This window comes from Bombyx mandarina, chromosome 15, assembly GCF_030267445.1.
Source record: "Bombyx mandarina strain Sakado chromosome 15, ASM3026744v2".
Classification (NCBI taxonomy): Eukaryota; Metazoa; Arthropoda; class Insecta; order Lepidoptera; family Bombycidae; genus Bombyx; species Bombyx mandarina.
Genome location: NC_143221.1, coordinates 8,279,127 through 8,298,254, shown reverse-complemented (window position 1 = coordinate 8,298,254; position 19,128 = coordinate 8,279,127). Strand labels below are relative to the sequence as shown.

The window sequence follows — 19,128 nt, the reverse complement described above, 5'->3', positions numbered from 1 at the left end:
AAATTTTAAAACTCTGAATTTCAACGAATACTTAACATTTTAGTTTAAAACCAGGACACACTATAAAAACAGTAGTTCATTGTAAACTGAAAACAGGGTCAATGAAACTAAACTGATAGCAATATAAATTTTTGTCTAACGGTTTATTAAGTGAAATAAAATCGAAAAATGGATGGTTATTTTATGGTAAAATGAACAACAGGTACTAAGTAATGGGCAAGTAAAACGTGTTCAACAATTTCTTGTTTTATATTGATGATGTTTTGTGTTCGAGTTAAATAGTAATCATAAAAATACACTTAAAATTTTTAGGAGTTATTTTAGTAGTGGTCAATAATGGTTCAGGGCGTTGTCGGAAGTGAGATAATTAAATAACACAACTGGTTAATCGGAGCGTTTATTCGTGACAATCGCGACTGAACTTAAAAAGTAAAAAGCAACAGAGCTTGCGGGCGCAGTCGCATGTTATGACTACGAACAATTTTGTTTACATAACAAATTGTGTCCCCACAGTAGCCCCTCCTAAAAAAAAATAAAAGCTTACAAAAAAAACAAATATAAGAAGTTATCATATCAACTTACGTTAATTACAAAAAATAACATAAAAATAAAACAAATTAAAATGTTTTTTTTTATATTGCTTTGATGAATGGACGAGCTCACAGCCCACCTGGTGTTAAGTGGTTACTGGAGCCCATAGACATCTACAACGTAAATGCGCCACCCACCTTGAGATATAAGTTCTAAGATCTCAAGTAGTTATAATGGTTGCCCCACCCTTCAAACCGAAACGCATTACTGCTTCACGGCAGAAATAGGCGGGGTGGTGGTACCTATCCGTGCGGACTCACAAGAGGTCCTACCACCAGTAAATCTGATCTGACTCCATATTTTTTTATAACACTTCAGGAATCGAACCTGTATGATGTTTTAACTATTATTACAAAACTTACTGAAATTTAATTGTACGTTTAACAAGTCTACCACTACGTGTAAACGTGTTAGGCTTTTATAAGCCTAACAGTAATTATTTACTGTTAGTACTATCATCCCTTAAATTATTGTTAGCACTGGGGTTAGTGGATGTTGTACAATCTTTTTCCTGGTTTTGTGGAATGGCACCTTCATTAAGCACGTAGGCTGGCTTCAATCTATCAATCGATACATTAACGTTTTTATCAGCCATTTTTATCAAAAAATACTTGTCTTTTCTTTCAATCACTTTGTACGGGCCCTCATACGGAGGCTGTAAAGCTTTTCTCACCAAATCAACACGTACAAAAACGTGAGAATATGTACGCAAATCCGCGTGAACAAAGATGTTACGTGAATCACGTTGATGTGATGATCTTGGTGTGAGCTTCTTAATCGCGTCTCTAACATTGGTTACATATTCGTTTGAATCGCTGATTGCAATATTAGAGCCTCCGTAAAAATCTCCACGTAACCTTAGGGTTTTTCCGAAAGTCAGTTCTGCGGCACAAACACCAGAATAGGCAATGGGCCTACAGCTACTAAATCTACATGAATATGCTCAAATCTGTCACTAGCCTCAAACCTTCCTAAATCTGATACAGTATGTCGCACTACTTTTGACTTTTGGCATTGTGTGCAGGTTTTAGCCCATTTTTTTACGTCTGCATTCATACCTGGCCAGAAATACTTTGCTGAAACTAAATTCCTAGTTGTGCGAATGCCAGGTTGAGCTAGATCGTGAATTGCGTGAAATACTCTTTTCCTAAAACTCTCAGGTACATACGGCCTAATAACATTAGTTGAGACTTCACAACAAATTTCATCACGACAATCGGGCGAAATAATTTGTTTAAATTTTAATCGCTTGTTTGTTTTGGCTAGCAATGTCGTCAACTCGGTGTCAGCTTGCTGTGCCGCGGCGAGTTCCACGAAATCAAGCGTCGTCGGGCACACTATGATCTCTACACGTGATAAAGCATCGGCTACAATATTATCGTTTCCATTAATGTACTGAATGTTAGTCGTAAATTCACTAATATACGTGAGCTGCCTGATACGTCTAGGCGTCTCCTTGTCACTAGGTTATTTCGAAAACGCGTATATTAACGGTTTATGGTCGGTGTAAATTACAAAAGGTCTACCTTCTATCATGTGTCTGAAATGTTGCACCGATAAGTAAATGCCTAAAAGCTCCCTATCATAAGTACTGTATTTTAATTGAACATCGCTGAGCTTCTTAGAAAAATAACCTAAAGGGCTCCATTGTGTACTTAGTTTTATTTGTAATACGCCGCCAATACACTCACACTCATATATGCAAGTTAGCGAGTAGACTTAGTTCTGCAGCGTTTGCGGTAAAAAAAATACGAACGTATACTAATGATTTTCATAGTATTTTCATAGTCCTATGGCATTTTGCTATGGGGCAATGCTGCCGATGTCGAAACGATTTTCATCCTGCAGAAGAGGGTTATTCGTGCTATTTATAAAAATATCCTTGAGGGACAAGTTTAAGGAAATCAAAATTCTAACTTTAGCGTCCCAATACATTTTTGAAAATTTATTGTACGTGCGTAAAAACATTGAAGAATTCCCCAGAGTCGGCGATTTGCATAATGTGAACACTAGGAACAAACATAGGCTTGCGTTGCCGGCGGCTCGAATTAAGAAAATAAGCAACTCTTTTGCTGGGCTGGGTGTACAACTTTTCAACAAGATCCCACAAAACGTTCAATTACTACCTGTTCATAGATTTAAGAAAACTGTCAAGGAACGTTTGTGCAACAAGGCATATTATAAAGTTAAGGATTATCTACTAGATGGCACTACATAGGAATGAGGCGTTCGCTCCTGGCCATTTCATTTTTCATTATTATTATTATTTTGTTATTGTATTTTTTGACTTGTTTTTTCGTTTATTGCAAATATTGTTACTTATTTAAAAAAAAAGAAAATATTTGAGAAAAACCAAAAAAAAAAGCCCGCTGAGTTTGTTTCGTCGGTTCTTCTCAGGACTGTGGCTTTTTTTGGAACCGGTGGTAGAGTTAACATGGTTATTTATATTTTGACATTCAACAAGTGTGTTATACTGACATCTAATTTGAAATAAATGATTTTGAATTTGAATTTGAATTTGAGCTTCAACGTGTCATGGAGTATTTTTCCTCTCGCCAAACCACGCATCATCCGCCGCAGTTGTGACGGTCGCTGATCTCCCAGTTCCACCTCTCCAATAAGCTTTTGGAGTTTCCTAGTGTCCGACTTTTCAAACACTCGAAGTAACCTCTCCTTCAAGGTTTCATGTTTCTTCGTTTCCGGAGGCGCAAGTAATAAATCACTTACTTGTTCGATAGCGCTTTTAGAGAGCTTCGTAACCACCAGATTTTGCTTGGCCGTATCTGACAGCCGTTGACTTTCTACGGCAGCCTCGAACTAAACAAACCAGAGTCGCGTTTGGTGTGCCCAGAACTCCGGTATCCGTGACGAAACGCTGATGCTTTCCAGTATTCTCTCACTGCCATCGCCTCTGGTCTCTGCTCTCGCGTCACCATCACATGGCGTTTGAGGGTTCATTTTATGAAAAGCTTAGTTAAAAAAATTCAATGTGTTCACTCACGGGGTCACCACTTTAGGAGTTATTTTAGTAGTGGTCAATAATGGGCGTTGTCGGAAGTGAGATAATTAAATAACACAACTGGTTAATCGGAGCGTTTATTCGCGACTGAACTTAAAAAGTAAAAAGCAACAGAGCTTGCGGGCGCAGCCACATGTTATGACTACGAACAATTTTGTTTACATAACAAACTGTGTCCCTACAAATTCTTCAATCGCCACTTAAAATTTATCCAGGACATACCAAAACAGATAATGTCCTGGAAAAAAGTACGTTTGGCAACTCTGTGACAACAAACTTTGAGAAGTCTCCAGAATGAGTAAAGCTCCGTAAGCTCGTAAACTTTCGAACATACTGGTGGTAGGAATGGTGAAGGGTGAATTTACTGGTGATAGGACCTCTTATGAGTCCGCACGGGTAGGTACCACCACCCCGCCTATTTCTGCCGTGAAGCAGTAATGCGTTTCGGTTTGAAGGGTGGGGCAGCCGTTGTAAGTATACTTGAGACCTTAGAACTTATATCTCAAGGTGGGTGGCGCATTTAAGTTATAGATGTCTATGGGCTTCAGTAACCACTTAACACCAGGTGGAATTTTTAAGCTTCCAAAGAGCAGATAGGGTTACGAGCGATCTGGTTATAACAATAGCTTCATAAAACTGTAAAACAAACAAACTTGATTAAAAATAACAGTACTATATTATCGATGCTACTTCACAAATTGCATGGACTACAATGATACAAATTAACCTTTTTTCCGAACTAAGTACATATAACTATTTTCAGTGATGATTTACAAGACAAAATGACCGTTCATCAATGTTATATTGTGCCATCTAACAAAGAATATGTACGGCCTATTTAAGACGAGTTCCAGCTCCGGAGTTTCATCCCATTCGATACCTGTTAGCACGATAATAAGATACAGAAATAACTTGCCAGAAATGAATATAAACCGCATATTTTATTTTACTAAATCTGAGTCGCACCGAGATCGACTTCCCGGGGTACCAGTGTGAGTGACGGACGTGTGAACTAAGGCTGTGCTGACTTGGATGCTCTCCTCCAAAAAAAATTATGATATACATATATATATATACAAAAGGGAGGAGTGAAGCAGCCGCCCCGAAGATGGAAGAAAGAAAAGAAGAGAAGAAGAAGAAGATGAAAGAAAGGATGAAGGTGGAAGAAAGAAGAATGAAGCGATCCCACCAAATTCAAAAAAGCAGGCCTGCCAACTACAAACCCGCAGTGCATCACCCCTGCCTCAATAGGCGGGGAGATTCAGCCCGGGCAGAGGGGTTTCCCCGAGGCCCGCTCCGCGCCCCCGTAAGGGGACCCGCTGTGTGTTACTAAATCTGTATAATAGTAATTCAGTATCTCAGCGGAAAGAAGAGATTCAGTGTTCCTAACCAAAGTGCATTCTATTATTAGATCACGTGACCTTTCTTTATTTTATGTAAATCTCGTACATTTGTGTACTTTTCTACCAAGCGTTATCATCAGCAGATTGAACTTTGATCAGGCCTCTTGGGAAGACAATGAGCTGCTCCACTGAGAACGTCAATGCCATAGACAAACCAGCTTACAGCAGATCGAATATTGGTGATAAACTGCATATACATTTGGAATGCTTTTAGCTACTTTCATTATTATTAACTAATTAGTAATACTTAGTCTGGCCATAAATACTGTTACAAAGGAATACAAAAAAAAATCTATTGTAAATAACATTTATTACTTTTACAGTGTGTTAGTTTAATACATAAATATAAAACAATTTAAAGTGTAAAAAGCTTATTCGAAGTGGTCTCCATTGGCTGCAATACAGTCCTTTAAACGTTGAGGCCAGTTATCAATAGAAGCACGCACTCTTTCCATGGGAAAATTGTTCACTGCCAATCGTACGGATTGTTTTAGGGACTTCAAATTATCATGGCGTTTAGAGCAAGCCGTACTCTCTAACACTGACCATAAATCATAATCCAGCGGATTAAGATCGGGACTAGACGACGGCCAGTCTTCAGCTCTGATGAAGTCCGAAACGTTCGTTTCCAACCAAGACTGCGTAGACCGAGCTTTATGACCTGGCGCCGAGTCTTGCTGGAAGGACCATTCTTGATTATTGAACATGGTGTTGTTAAGGGGCTTCACTACCTTCTCAAGAATGGTATGTTGATACACTTGTGCCGATGTTTTGATACCTTTTTCACAAAAGTATGGCCCAGTCACTCCTTCATAGCTAATACCCGACCAAACAATCACTGAAGTCGGATAGTGCCCACGTTGCACTCTGTCGATTAATTGGGAAGATTCCTTAGAGCTTTAAGCATAAATACGGTCATTTTGTTTGTTAAAATGTAGCTCAATTGTAAAAAAATTCTTATCCGTAAACAAAATATTTCTATGACCTCCCTTTGCGTACCGCTTCAGTAGTTGTTTCGATTTTACCACCCTATTCTCTTTTAAATGATCAGTTAAGAAATGACCAGTACGTCTCTTATAGGCTGCAAGTCCTAAGTCATCTTTTAAAATACGCGACCTGGTTCTAGGTGCTATCTTCATCTCCCGAGATAAAATCTTTTGCTTTCGGACAGGATTTCTTCGAATTCTTTCCCTTACTGCTTTGACCACCTTTATCTTACGAACACTACGTGGACGGCCAGATCTTTTTCTGTCACAAACAGAGGAGGTCTCATTGCACCTATTAATAGCCCGGTACACAAACATTTTACTAATACCAAGCGTATGGAGAGTTTTAAAATTTGCATTCGGCTCCATACCTACTTTGTGTAATGCAATCACAGCGATTCGGTTCTCTTTATCACTCCACTCCATTTTAATATCGCAAAATATTGTATAATGTATTGGCGCCAAAATGAGAAAACTCAATGAGCAATCATATAAAAATGACAAATTCCAAATTCAAATGTAATATTTTGTTTATTTTTAATTGAAACAGTATTTATGGCCAGACTAAGTATATAAGTACTTAAGAACTCATAACAGGGTTAGGGTTCCGCACGGGAAACTCGCTATACCTTTAAAATCATGGACTCCAACTTCAGGGCTATGATAGTATAAATAATACATCAACCTGTTTCAAGGAGAGCAACTGCGTTCTCCATACAGTGTCCATGGCCTATGGTACCTTCTAAAGACCGACAATCTTTTAGGGTTTTTTCCGGTTCCGCCTTTTTTCCCGAACCCTAATTAAAGCATCTTCGTAAACATATTCGATACTCAAACGTCTGATTGTCAGTCGAGACAGAATTATAATAGTAAAATGGCGAATCATTATTTTTACGAAAACATTGAAAACGTATTACCATCGTCTTTGTAGGCGTTGCGACCAGCTTCCGCCCAGAACATAAGTCGCTGTACACCGTGGGACAACGTTAAACCACTTTCAGCAGTATTTACTTGCGCGAGTCGAGGCATCCCCAACTAGAAAACATAGCAAGTTTCTTTTTTTAGCGTATTTACAAATGTCCAGAGCCATAGACGAAAAATCCCAGGGTGTGAAATGGTATATTAAAAAAAAAAGGTACTGATACAATATGATCAAAAAACATGGTTTTTTTTTTATTGCTAGATGGGTGGACAAGCTCACAGCCCACCTGGTGTTAAGTGGTTACTGGAGCCCATAGACATCTACAACGTAAATGCGCCAGACACCTTGAGATATAAGTTCTAAGGTCTCAGTATAGTTACAACAGCTGCCTCACCCTTCAAACCGAAACGCATTACTGCTTCACGGCAGAAAGAGACGGGGCGGTGGTACCTACCCGTGCGTACTCACAAGAGGTCCTACGACCAGTAAATGGTTTACCTAATTGCTTTTATTATTCCGGTGTTCGGATAAAATTTCTAATAAAATACGTATCTGATTCATGTTTACGAATTACTTTTACAGTGAAATATAAACATCGTATAATTAAAAGCAAACTGGCGACAATGATAATTTTCATAATTAGGTACTATACAATATAAGTTTGTGACATACACCTCAAATCGTAAGATGAGTAACGACATTCTATACTGTATTATTAATATTTTCAACTATACTAATTAATATAAAAATAAAGAACTTACCGCCCGCAACTTGTCTGGTAAGAGTAAAGTCATGCGAAGCGTGTATAAAGGTAATGTTGCTGCAATACGCATTGTTTGCATCCGTTCCGAAATCAAATGAATGCTGGTCATTGCTACACGATCGGCAAGAAGGCGCAGGGACCTTCCTCGTGGTACGATAATAAATAAACTGAGACCTTGAGTAGCATAGAATATTTCAATAGCCTGAAACAATAAGGTGTTTTAAGCGCAACACGAAATGAGTACGGTATATAAGTAACCAGAAAATGTTACCAGGCAGACAGAGCTTATCTTGAGCCACAAATCGAGTTGAAAAATCAATAAAATTAAATTCATAAAAATAATAACAAGTTCATAGAACAAAAACAATTCATAACAATAACTAAACTGATGACGGTGAAATACATTATTTCAGCACTAGGACTTTTGTGGGAGAGATTTTGAAACTTAGTAGTATTTTGATTTACAATAAAGAATACTTTACATCATCATGAAATTTCGAAGAGTGAATCAATACATACATGTGTGTGAAAATTTATGAATATTCACAATTAGGATATTATCGTTTAATTTATTTCACTCATTATTCTTAAACAAGCCAATAGATCGAAATTTAGAGCCTATAAAGCCCTCTAGCCCGAAATAGATCCGACTGACAGACCTGTAGTTCATTAGCTCCCAAGAAAATGAATAATATCTTACATGGGAATGTAATTTAGATCCCTGGTGTAAGCCTATGATAAAAAATGACTGCTATGTGTACATATGTATGTAGCTACACTTCTCGATGTAGCTACATTTCGGGCAAACGTAATTCGCACTTAATAAGAAAAGTTTACACTGTTGACCAAGTAATCTATCTATCTACTTGTTGCTTTTATTTTCCATTTGCGAATTATTTATTTTGCACAGTTTTTCCATGGTTGTAACATTTATTGCGTTAAAAACATTCGTTTTTGTTTACAGCACGGCATATTGTGTTCGATGTTGTCTCGCTAACTGGTTATTTAGATGATAGGATTATTACAATTTAGCATTTAAAAACTGTATTGCACCCGTAATTTTGAAATGTTGATGATATACCACGATAAAAACTATTTTTGGAATAGTGCCAAAACAACTGTACAAAATCTTCCTCTCAATTCAATACTGCACGAAATACAAACGCACATAAACCGAAAAAATTATGCCACAAATATCCAATTTGATGTCATTAGAAGATAAAGGGGAAACTTTATACTGGAGCCTACTTGCACAATATGGATTTATTAATTATATTAATTATACAGATTTCTGTTATTACACAATAGGTTCATAAAATATCAACATGAACCTATTATCGTTGGGGGGCGGCTGTGCATATCCGATTTCTATTGTTTGGAGTTAAATCTGTTTAAGAGCCGACATTATTGTGGTCGCAAACATGAAACTGTACGTAGGGTTTTTGATATTTTTGATAATAATATTTAATGTAAATTGCAACGAGTGTCCGACTGAACGTGAACAACCATTCCACGATGAAGGAAGATTGCACCAGGATTTATTATGTGCTTACAATGTAGATTTTCGACCAGTGAAAGATCACAAAACTAGTGTAACCGTAAAAGTTCGGTTTGCTATGAAATACCTTAGCTTTGATTCGTTAGAAGAAACATTCACTCTCCACAGCTGGGTGGCTTTGAGATGGAAAGATGAATTCCTTACGTGGACTCCGTCAGATTACGGTAACATAAAAGAGATCCAAATTGAAAGTCATCTTATTTGGACTCCGAGCATGTCATTGTTTAACGCCGATGCTAATACAGCTATGTTTCAATCAGACCAATTTTATACCACTTGTCTACTATCCAGTGATGGCACAGTGACATGCGTCCCTCATTTGGGACATACAGGAATTTGTAGTACGTCGCTGCGTCGCTGGCCTTACGACACCCAGAACTGTACTCTTTATTTTGGATCTTGGATGCACACAGGAGAGCAAGTGAACTTCACATTCTACAAAAATGACCCGGTGGTGCTGACTGATTTTCACGACGGCCCAGGCTGGAAGCTTCTGAAGGTGTTTAACGAGCGTTTGTCAGAAACTTACACCTGTTGCCCTAACAGTACGTATCCAATGTTAAAGTACACATTTGTGTTGAAGAGAGCTGCCGCAGGACCGGCTGCGATCGTCGTTGTTCCCTCCATAGTCATAGTCATACTCACCTTAACTTCATTCTTACTTGATGTTAAAGACTCAACTAGGCTCTTTCTGATATGTTTTAGTCTTTTTGGACATTTCATATTTTTAACCGAAATAGGCTATGATATTCCAAAGCACAGTTCAGATACCCCCATAATATTGTTATTCCTTCGTGACTCAATGATCGTAACGCTTGTTGGAATTATAGAGACATTGGTGCTTATGTATTTAAGAGAAAGGAAATTGCCTCCACCTACTTGGATAATTTCGATGAACCGTTTAGTGTCGAATAGTCCCGGAAAATACGTTGTTTTTACGGAATTTGATCCAAGCAACAGCGCCGAAGAAAAAGTGCTCACTGAAGACGTTACTGAAGAACGTTCGAGATCCTCTGGCTCCGATTGGATCCAGTTTGCTAACATTTTAAATAGCGTTCTATTTTGTATTGCTTTTCTAATTTATTTTATATTGATTTGTGTTTATATCCCCTATGATTGATTATGTTACGAGGTAATTTTTTTATATTGTATTATCTTCATTTAACATTATATCGCTATTAAGCTTCATAAATAAAGTATCTTAAATCGTCTTTATACATCATAATTATATATCTTATCATAAAAATATTTGTTCGTTTGATTTTAGCTGTGACTAATAAAGCCGGTGAACCAACCTCTGCGTCCCATTCGCTTAGATCAGCATAACGCATATTATCATTTATCCTGATGCACCGAACGTTTCGTTGGGGGGTGTTTTCAACATCCATAAACGGCAAAGTACCGTTAAGAACGGTAGGGGCGGAACGCCATCGACCGCGAATGTAAACAGTTGTTAAAAATATCGCATTACTTTCTTCTGTGATATCGTCTTTAGTAAACGTGTTGTGTATGGCCCCTCCCGAGTCCATTTGCACCTGTTGATTAAAGATAATTTTTCAATATGCAGTGTTAGCCTACGTTGTCTCCATCTCTTCCCGTGGGTATCCTCGAGAGGAGACTAATAGTTTCACCGGGGGATGGACTGCAGCGTTATTTGAGGATGAGTGGGTACGGATGAGTTGTACTGAGAACACATATGTTGTCTATTTCGGCCGCAAAGCCGATTCCACAGGTGAAGGGAGCAGCTATTATGCAGTACGATTGAGATCTCAATTCAATGTGATCGATGACATTTGTATTATGATGTTTATGAGATCCTAGAGTTACGCATGGATATTAACTACTTATGATCAGGCCATAGCACGTTTGCTAGAAATAGCCATGAAAAACGTACCTATTTTGCCGAATTATTGCCAGACAGGCAGACACTTTTGCGGTAGGCGGCAGCTTGGCTCTGCCCCTGGCATTGTTGATGTCCATGGGCGACGGTAACCACTCACCATCAGGTGGGCCGTAGGCTCGTCTGCCTACAAGGGCAATAAAAAAAAACTAAGATGACAGATAATTGAATCAACATAAATTATTCGTATTTGGTTTACCATATTATTTAGGATATTTGCAATATCCTCTGGTGTTTCTGTTCCATTAAATCTATGCTCATGTAAATGCAGTGCTGCTGCTGCACCAGTACGAAATTCATCATTGAGCACGAATCCAGGACGGAGAGCCAGACGATAAGACCAGTGAAACTTTAAGGCATTATCAGAACGTGGGAATAATAATAATGTGCGTTTGATTATAGCATTTTTTTCCTATGAAAAATAATTTTATTTTAAGTATTAGTATTATCTGATTACATGTTGCGCCGACCCCAGGCGACTGGGAGAAGGGCAGGATAATGATGATGATGAGTATTATCTGATTACCTTATGTATGTAATCTTACTTTCTGGTATAATCTGGTAATAGAAGAGATAGAGAATATAATTGTCCATACACAATAAGCCAGCAACCAATAAGCAAGGTATAATTTGAATAAAATAAAATTTAAACTTAGAAAATGAAAAAAAAAAATCATAGTGTTCGGACCACATTATTCTTGAGACGTAGGTACATTCATTCAGTATCAAATACTGATGCGTTTATTTTAAGCTTTGTTATTTAATATTATTTAGTATTTATTATTATTACACTACTGATATCTAACCACGTTCCTTTACGACTATCGCTAACACCAGTTTATGAAGTATTCGCGTATCATCGGCCATATCATTTTTTCAGCCTGTTAAAATTCAAATTAATAAGATAAAGTCATCGGCTACATGCGAAAACATAAACTACGAAACAACAAATACACAGACAGCACCTTTCACAATAAAACGTTAACAAAAAAATCCTAAACTTCTTACTTACCTCTTCAGGTATTTTGAGTTTTAAACAGTCTTCAATTTCTTTTCGATTTTTCGAATCTGTGGAGAGAGCTACTAAAAGAATTTGTAGAAATAATGCAGATTGAACAAAACTTATTCCATTCTCTTTCCGGTTTTCCGCAGTCTTCATTTTAGCGAACGTCGCCTGTAAAGTGAGCTAATGATAAAATAATGTAAGGGTTTTTTTTAAGGCAAAGATAATTTATTTCATCTCTGTTGTTTTCCAGAGATGCAAGCGTAAAAAGTTAAATTTGAGTGCATAAATTCCTTGTGATAAAAAGTTTTATTGGGACGTGGTTTGAAAAAAGTCTTTTGCAATAGGTAGGGGAATGGCTGTGTCCTTGTCTTCCCTTCTTTACCTGCGTATTAATAATAAAATCGCATTTCCCTATTTCGTTTAACATAACATGATATTTCAACTTGAAGCTAGTCTTTTATCAGATATCGTAAACATCTTTATTTCAATCCATTAACAATAACAATCCAATAACAATCTTCTGCTCAGTCGTCCATAGTTGAGAATCGTGACTCTTCTGTAATCTGTTCACTATTTCTCTTCACCTATGCCTATATTGTGCCTGGTGGACTTCGTTGACCGGCGTTTCTAGCTGCTGAGTAACCTGGTCAGACCACCGCTTTAAGCTTCTCTCCGTTGCCTCTAGGCCTTCTATTTTGCCGGTACCTTTTTTCCTACCTATGCTGATAGCCTGGAGAGCCTATATCAGCGTTACCTCACTAATAGTAGTCTGTATAATTTATTATTAAAAAATTGGTTAGACATCATTCGATTAAATATTATCTATTTACATATAGACATAACTATTTATTAATCTGTGATATAGACTTGGATTCAATACCTAAGGATTTTATTATTTTATTGAGTATTTAAAAAAATTAATGAATTACGATAAAGAATAGAAATAAAGTTAAGGAACCAATTTAGTAAGTACAAGGCAAGCTAATCTAAAAAAATATTAGAAATGATTACCTATTAGATGCTGTGTTCATGTGTAATGTATTTTGTGATTAGTAAGAGAGTGGATATCAACACTACGTTGCATTTAAGTTGACTAAAATTAATGCGATTATCTTTAAATATCCTTGTAATAGTATAAATCGAACGTAATGAATATGACAGTAGATACTAACTGATCAGTAAATACTAACCGCATAGAATTTTCGTTCGAATAAGTCAAGAGACCTCCAAAAGTCGACTGGAATTAAACTGGATGACATTTTGGATACTGTAATCGTTGCCTTCGCTATTGAGGAAACTGTATTTGTGTTTTTATGTACAACTAATGGTGATGTTAATTTATGAGGTAATAATGTATTAAAAAACGGCGATATTTCATTTGGCGAATTTGAATTATTTTGAACTAAAATATCAATTTGTGGATTGAAATTTAACAAATCGAACAACGGTCGACGTTCGTTCGTATTTTTTAATCGGGCATCTTCAATGTTTAAACGAAAAATCACTCCGGTTCCAATTTTGTCATTGATGCGAGGCGAAATGTAATTGTCGTACATAAATGGACTTTTATTAGACATATAGCACAGGGTGTGCCCCTTGGTTTTTGTTAGCACTATTGGCACATAATAAATTGCAGTTCCTTTTGCGCGAGAATAGGGCCAATCATTACTAAAACCTTTAATTTCGGCAACGTACACGAATGTGACACTAATTATAAGTGTGATAAGAAACATGATTAGCACAATAAAAAGAAATACTGCACATCACAACGCTTTGATATATTTTAACATTCAAACTGCATGCGTGCATTCGTAGTGTGTAATAATACTCTTCGATCCGTCATGCTTGCTATAACAGTTGAGACCTATTTAAAAACAAATAAAAGCGATTTGATAATCAACCATACCGAATGTAGGTATTATTACATTTAAATTAGGTACTTATTTAGTTTCCTGCAGTGAGAATTATCTTTATCACATACTTAATTTGAAATTATGACATGATCATTTTTTTTTTAAATGCAGCTTCTGATGTTTCCGAAATGAATTATTAATTTAGTACATATAGTCTTCTTGGAAACTAGCAGTTAAAGCAAAACATTGTAAGGAATTAACGATAGCTAAATAATAATAATAATCTTCGATACGGCGCGTATTGTGAAGAGGTTTCTCACTCTGAGGTCCTAACCACTGGTGGCTTGTGTCTTAAGACACCGCCATCAGCGGCAATCTATTTTTATGTCGTATTTTATTTTATATTGAATAATTAATAAGATCTTATTTAAATAAATATAGTAGGATAATAATATGTAATTGCAAATTATGTAAACCAAACGGCCACAGCCTAACTAACAGTTTTCGTAACTACTTAAGTCTGTGGCGCTAGCTATCACTGAACACAAGATATTTGACAGATGCCTGAATCTGGCTTACGACATTTTCAAGATAAGCTTGCAAGCAAGCAAGATAACATATTACAAGTTCCGAACAACAACATTCGAACTGTCGCGATGTCGGTCTACCGAGCAATATCACCCGCTCGGTGGAAGATCTTCCCTTCGTCGTTATCTCCACAAAGCCCAATTCTGCGATAATACAGGGTGGCCCATAAGTCCTTTGAAAAGTAAAATTTGAATAAAACGAACAGGGCGCGCGTGAGCGGTGCAGGGGAAGCGGGGGGAGTAACTTCGGTTTCTGGGAATTTAGTCGCGATGGAGCGTTTTACCGGAGCGGACCGTGCGTTTTGTGTGCGCGTGTTTTATAAAAACGACAATTCGGCAACCGTTGCGCGGCGTAAATTTCGAGAACACAAAGGTTTACACAACTTTGACGACACTCCAACTCTTCAAACGATTAAGAACTGGGTTGCTAAGTTCGAGGAGACCGGTTCGACGTTAGATAAACCGCGGTTGGGTCGCCCAAGGACGTCACGTACGGAACAAAACATAGACACAGTGACACAGTCTATTCGCGAAAATCCGACACAGTCAACTCGTAAGCGCGCCAGAGCATTAAACGTATCCAGGACATCGTTACAACGGATTTTGAAGAAAGATTTACATATGCACCCTTACAAAATTCAGTTGGTTCAAGAATTAAAGGAAACTGACGGTATTCAAAGACAAAATTATGCGAATGAAATGTTGAATCGGTTTACTTCCTTCAATAACATAATGTTCTCTGACGAGGCTCATTTCCATCTTAACGGGCATGTTAGTAAACAAAATTGCCGCTATTGGAGCCCCATCAATCCAAAACTTAAGCATCAGAAGCCCTTACATAGTCCGAAAGTGACTGTTTGGGCCGCTATGTCAGCCCATGGTATCCTAGGGCCTTACTTCTTTGAGGATCGCAGAGGGCGCGCAGTTACTGTTACGTCGGAGCGATATGTGGCTATGATCGAAGAGTTTTTCATACCAGAATTGCAAAACTTTTCAGGCTTTAATGCCAGGACGTGGTTTCAACAGGATGGGGCCACTTCTCACACCTCTAACACTGCTATGCCCGTTATCCGTCAACTTTTTCCTGGCAAAGTTATCTCTAAGAGAGGAGACATTTCCTGGCCTCCACGTAGTCCAGATCTGACCCCGATGGATTTTTTTTTGTGGGGCTACCTTAAGGCTAAAGTATACGACACAAACCCGCGGTCAATTGAGGCCCTAAAAGAAAACATCCGCAGAGAAATGACAAGCATTTCAGCAGTGACGTGCCGCGCAGTCATCGACAATTTTAGACGTCGTTTGCAAGAGTGCCGTGATCGCAACGGATTACATTTAGGAGATGTTATTTTCAAAAAATAATTCCCGTTTTTTAAGCTTTTTATGTAAATAAAAATTTAATTCATAATGTAATTAGTTTTATTTTAATAAATTTTTTTTCATATCAAAGGACTTATGGGCCACCCTGTACTTCTTATTAGTTCTTATATTATGATACGTTTTTATATCCATCAAATCCGAAAATAAAATGAAATTCCGAAAGTTTCGTTCCAGACAAAATATATTAAATATGTACTATTATAATTTACAATCATTTTGGTGTTTGAAAAATCCGTTTGTGAATTTTAATTTTAAAAGAGGGCTTTTTTTTTTTTCACCTATAGGTATAGTACATAACGGGGTGCGCGCTTACTATACTCATATCTGCGAAAAGTTCTGTCGAAACTCGGTATGTGATGTTTTTTAGGAACCGACTTGAGAACACACTGAAATGAAAAAAATCTTTTTCGTATCATCACGCGCTTTAAATGGATCACGTTCATTTATCACGTTCGATGTTCTATCTGATGTTTCTAGTAATAGTTTTATTATCATTGCAGGTAAATAAGCATACCGCCCACCTGATGAGTGATAACCGTCGCCGCTGGACGTCGGTGTGCTTACTGCGAGCTTTCTTACGTTCTCGATAGCGTAAAAGTTAACTCAAATTGTATGGAGTCGCAAGTTTGCCTACGTTTGCTGCTGGTTAGAAACTCGCTCTAAGCACACTGTAGTGCCAAGCCGCTGCCTACCACAAAGTGCCTTAATGATGACCTTCCCATTTAGAACCTGCCTACTGAATATTATGTTATGCTGTGTAAGAGCATCTATCTTTAAGCATCCAAAATTATTTAAATACTTTTAAGTCGTAGCAGTGTATTAAATTTAATATAGAGAGCTGATAAGAAAAAAATCGACATTTGCAACTTTCATTGCTATGAATCAATTTCTGTAATATCGTAATCGAAGAAACTTTAATCAACTGTGAAGTTCGCGGATACGCCTGGATGTGCGATAAGATTATGTGCTCCGACGTTAGAAGTACACACTATAAATTGTTTGTATTGCTTTCTTTACATTAAATTAGCATTTTACATTGCGATTAGTTCGAGGCATTCTAAAATATATTTTTCTCTATTTGTGGGTACATAATGTAGAAATTCGGTATAAGAAATTGAAGATTATAACGAATTAAAACTATCCCAGTTTTAGGTGTATAGTTTTAAATGACATCATGTTTTTTTTTTATTGCTTAGATGGGTGGGTGGTTAATTACGCAAATTATAATTTTGCGGGTTTGATTTTTATTACACGATGTTATTCCTTCACCGTGGAAGTCAATCGTGAACATTTGTTGAGTACGTATTTCATTAGAAACATTGGTACTCGCCTGGGATTCGAACACCGGTGCATCGCTTCAACACGAATGCACCGGAAGTCTTATCCTTTAGGCCACGACGACTATACCAAGGTATAATAGTTCGATGGTGTTATATCGACTGTAGGATTGACGTTTGACTCCTTTCTCGAAGCTTCGTGGTCGGCCGACGGCGTCTCTGCTGCTCCACCCGCATGTATGCCCCTCCAAGACCCACGAGGAGAACAAATAGGGATGTGCGCGTTATAAGATAAAATATGTTTTACAAGTGGCGTATAAAAAGTACTTTTTTTTTTTATTGCTTTGATGGATGGACGAGTTCACAGCCCACCTGGTGTTAAGTGGTTACTGGAGCCCATATACATCTACAACGTAAATGCGCCACCCACCTTGAGATATAAGTTCTAAAGATCTCAGTATAGTTACAACGGCTGCCCTACCCTTCAGACCGAAACGCATTACTGCTTCACGGCAGAAATAGGTAGGGCGGTGGTACCTACCCGCGCAGACTCACAAAATGTCCTACCACCAGTAACAGTAATTATTAACAGTACAATTTTTTAACGCAAGCACTATGTACTCATTCAAGGATCATGTAAAACACACAAACACATACAAACGTGATCATGATAAGCCTACGACGAGGTATCAATTTGGTGGATGTATAATCACTGCATTGTACAAACTCTAGATCAGTGAGTCCCACAATTCAGAATGCAGAAATTGGCTTTAAGGCCCAAGGAATGAAAAAAAAAACAAATCAAGTCCAACGGGACGGCACCCGGAGTATACGTATCGATTGAATCGACTATTTCCAGGTTCAAATCCAAATAAAAAAATCAGCTATCAATCACAGAGGTCGAAATTAATTACAGAAGGAAAATAATAAAAGAAATCGTGTTGTTTATCGAAACAAATAAAACACAGGTAATTGAAATAATGTTTAATTTGAGTAATTCAAGAGAAGTTTTGAAACTTTTTTATTAGAATTTTGTAATTCTGGTTGTTTGTAAGGTGAAATTTTGTAAAGTCCACGTGACACAATTTATAATATCAATTTCATTTTATTCTAATCTGTACCTGCTGTTTACACATATAAACCCTTCTATGGAAACGTGACCATGAAATCTAGGTCTTTTATAATTACAACAATATTTGAAATAGAATTAATAAAATATCAAAAATAATATATTATTAGTAAATTGACCGAAGTTGAAGGTACCCATTTCTAAGCTAAATATAAAAAAGACCTATTTAAGCAACGAGAATTAAAAGTTACTAATTATTAGCGGTGGGCTGTAGCGGCATTTTCGGTTAGCGAAACGAAACTAGCTATCGAATGTCAATAGCGGCTTTTGAAACACGCTATTTCAGTAGCGAGCAATAGCGGGTTTTGTTTAGCAGTAAACTAATGTGCACACGAACGAGCTAGCGTCGCGATTATTATTTCAGTAATTACGACTTTATTTGTAATTTATCTTTAAGGATAATCTATATTAAACAACTATACATTTTATATTTTTAACTATTCAATTTGGCAATTAAACTTAAAACTTAGCGCCGCGTCTTTAATACATTTTGTCGCTAAACACGCGACTCGTGAATAACTGGTTCAAGGCCACAAAATTCGACATCAACTTACATTCATAATTTAATTTTTTCAATCTTATTTTAAGAGGTATAAGGGCTAAAGTCAAAGGTCAAATGCATCTCAGTAGTGTACGTGAAAGAGACAAAATGATGATTGTCTATTTCGATCGAACCGATGTTAGCGCTGCGTGTCGCGATAGCTGCCGACCGAGCGGTACGAAGTTAAACGAATATTGCCGAACGTTGTGTGATTTG

The 19,128-nt window shown here is 37.3% G+C and overlaps 2 protein-coding genes across 3 annotated transcripts; one reads left to right on the top strand and one right to left on the bottom strand.

Moving 5' to 3' along the window:
- Positions 1-3,674: 3,674 nt before the first annotated feature.
- On the bottom strand, positions 3,675-14,137 carry serpin-29 (serine protease inhibitor 29). Of its 2 annotated transcripts, XM_089733254.1 has the most exons (7): positions 13,339-14,137; positions 12,155-12,316; positions 11,342-11,554; positions 10,538-10,777; positions 7,683-7,886; positions 6,917-7,034; positions 3,675-4,490 (listed from the first exon to the last, which is right to left on the bottom strand). In XM_089733254.1, exons 1-7 carry the CDS (start codon positions 13,879-13,881, stop codon positions 4,381-4,383), a joined length of 1,590 nt encoding a protein of 529 aa, XP_089589380.1. In that variant the 5' UTR covers positions 13,882-14,137; the 3' UTR covers positions 3,675-4,380. The 2 variants fall into 2 exon arrangements, with proteins under 2 accessions (XP_089589380.1, XP_089589381.1); XM_089733255.1 differs by lacking the exon at positions 11,342-11,554.
- On the top strand, positions 8,420-10,486 carry nAChRa9 (nicotinic acetylcholine receptor subunit alpha 9). Its single transcript, XM_028182930.2, has one exon. The coding sequence runs from the start codon at positions 9,106-9,108 to the stop codon at positions 10,360-10,362; it is 1,257 nt and encodes a 418-aa protein (XP_028038731.2). The 5' UTR covers positions 8,420-9,105; the 3' UTR covers positions 10,363-10,486.
- Positions 14,138-19,128: the final 4,991 nt, after the last annotated feature.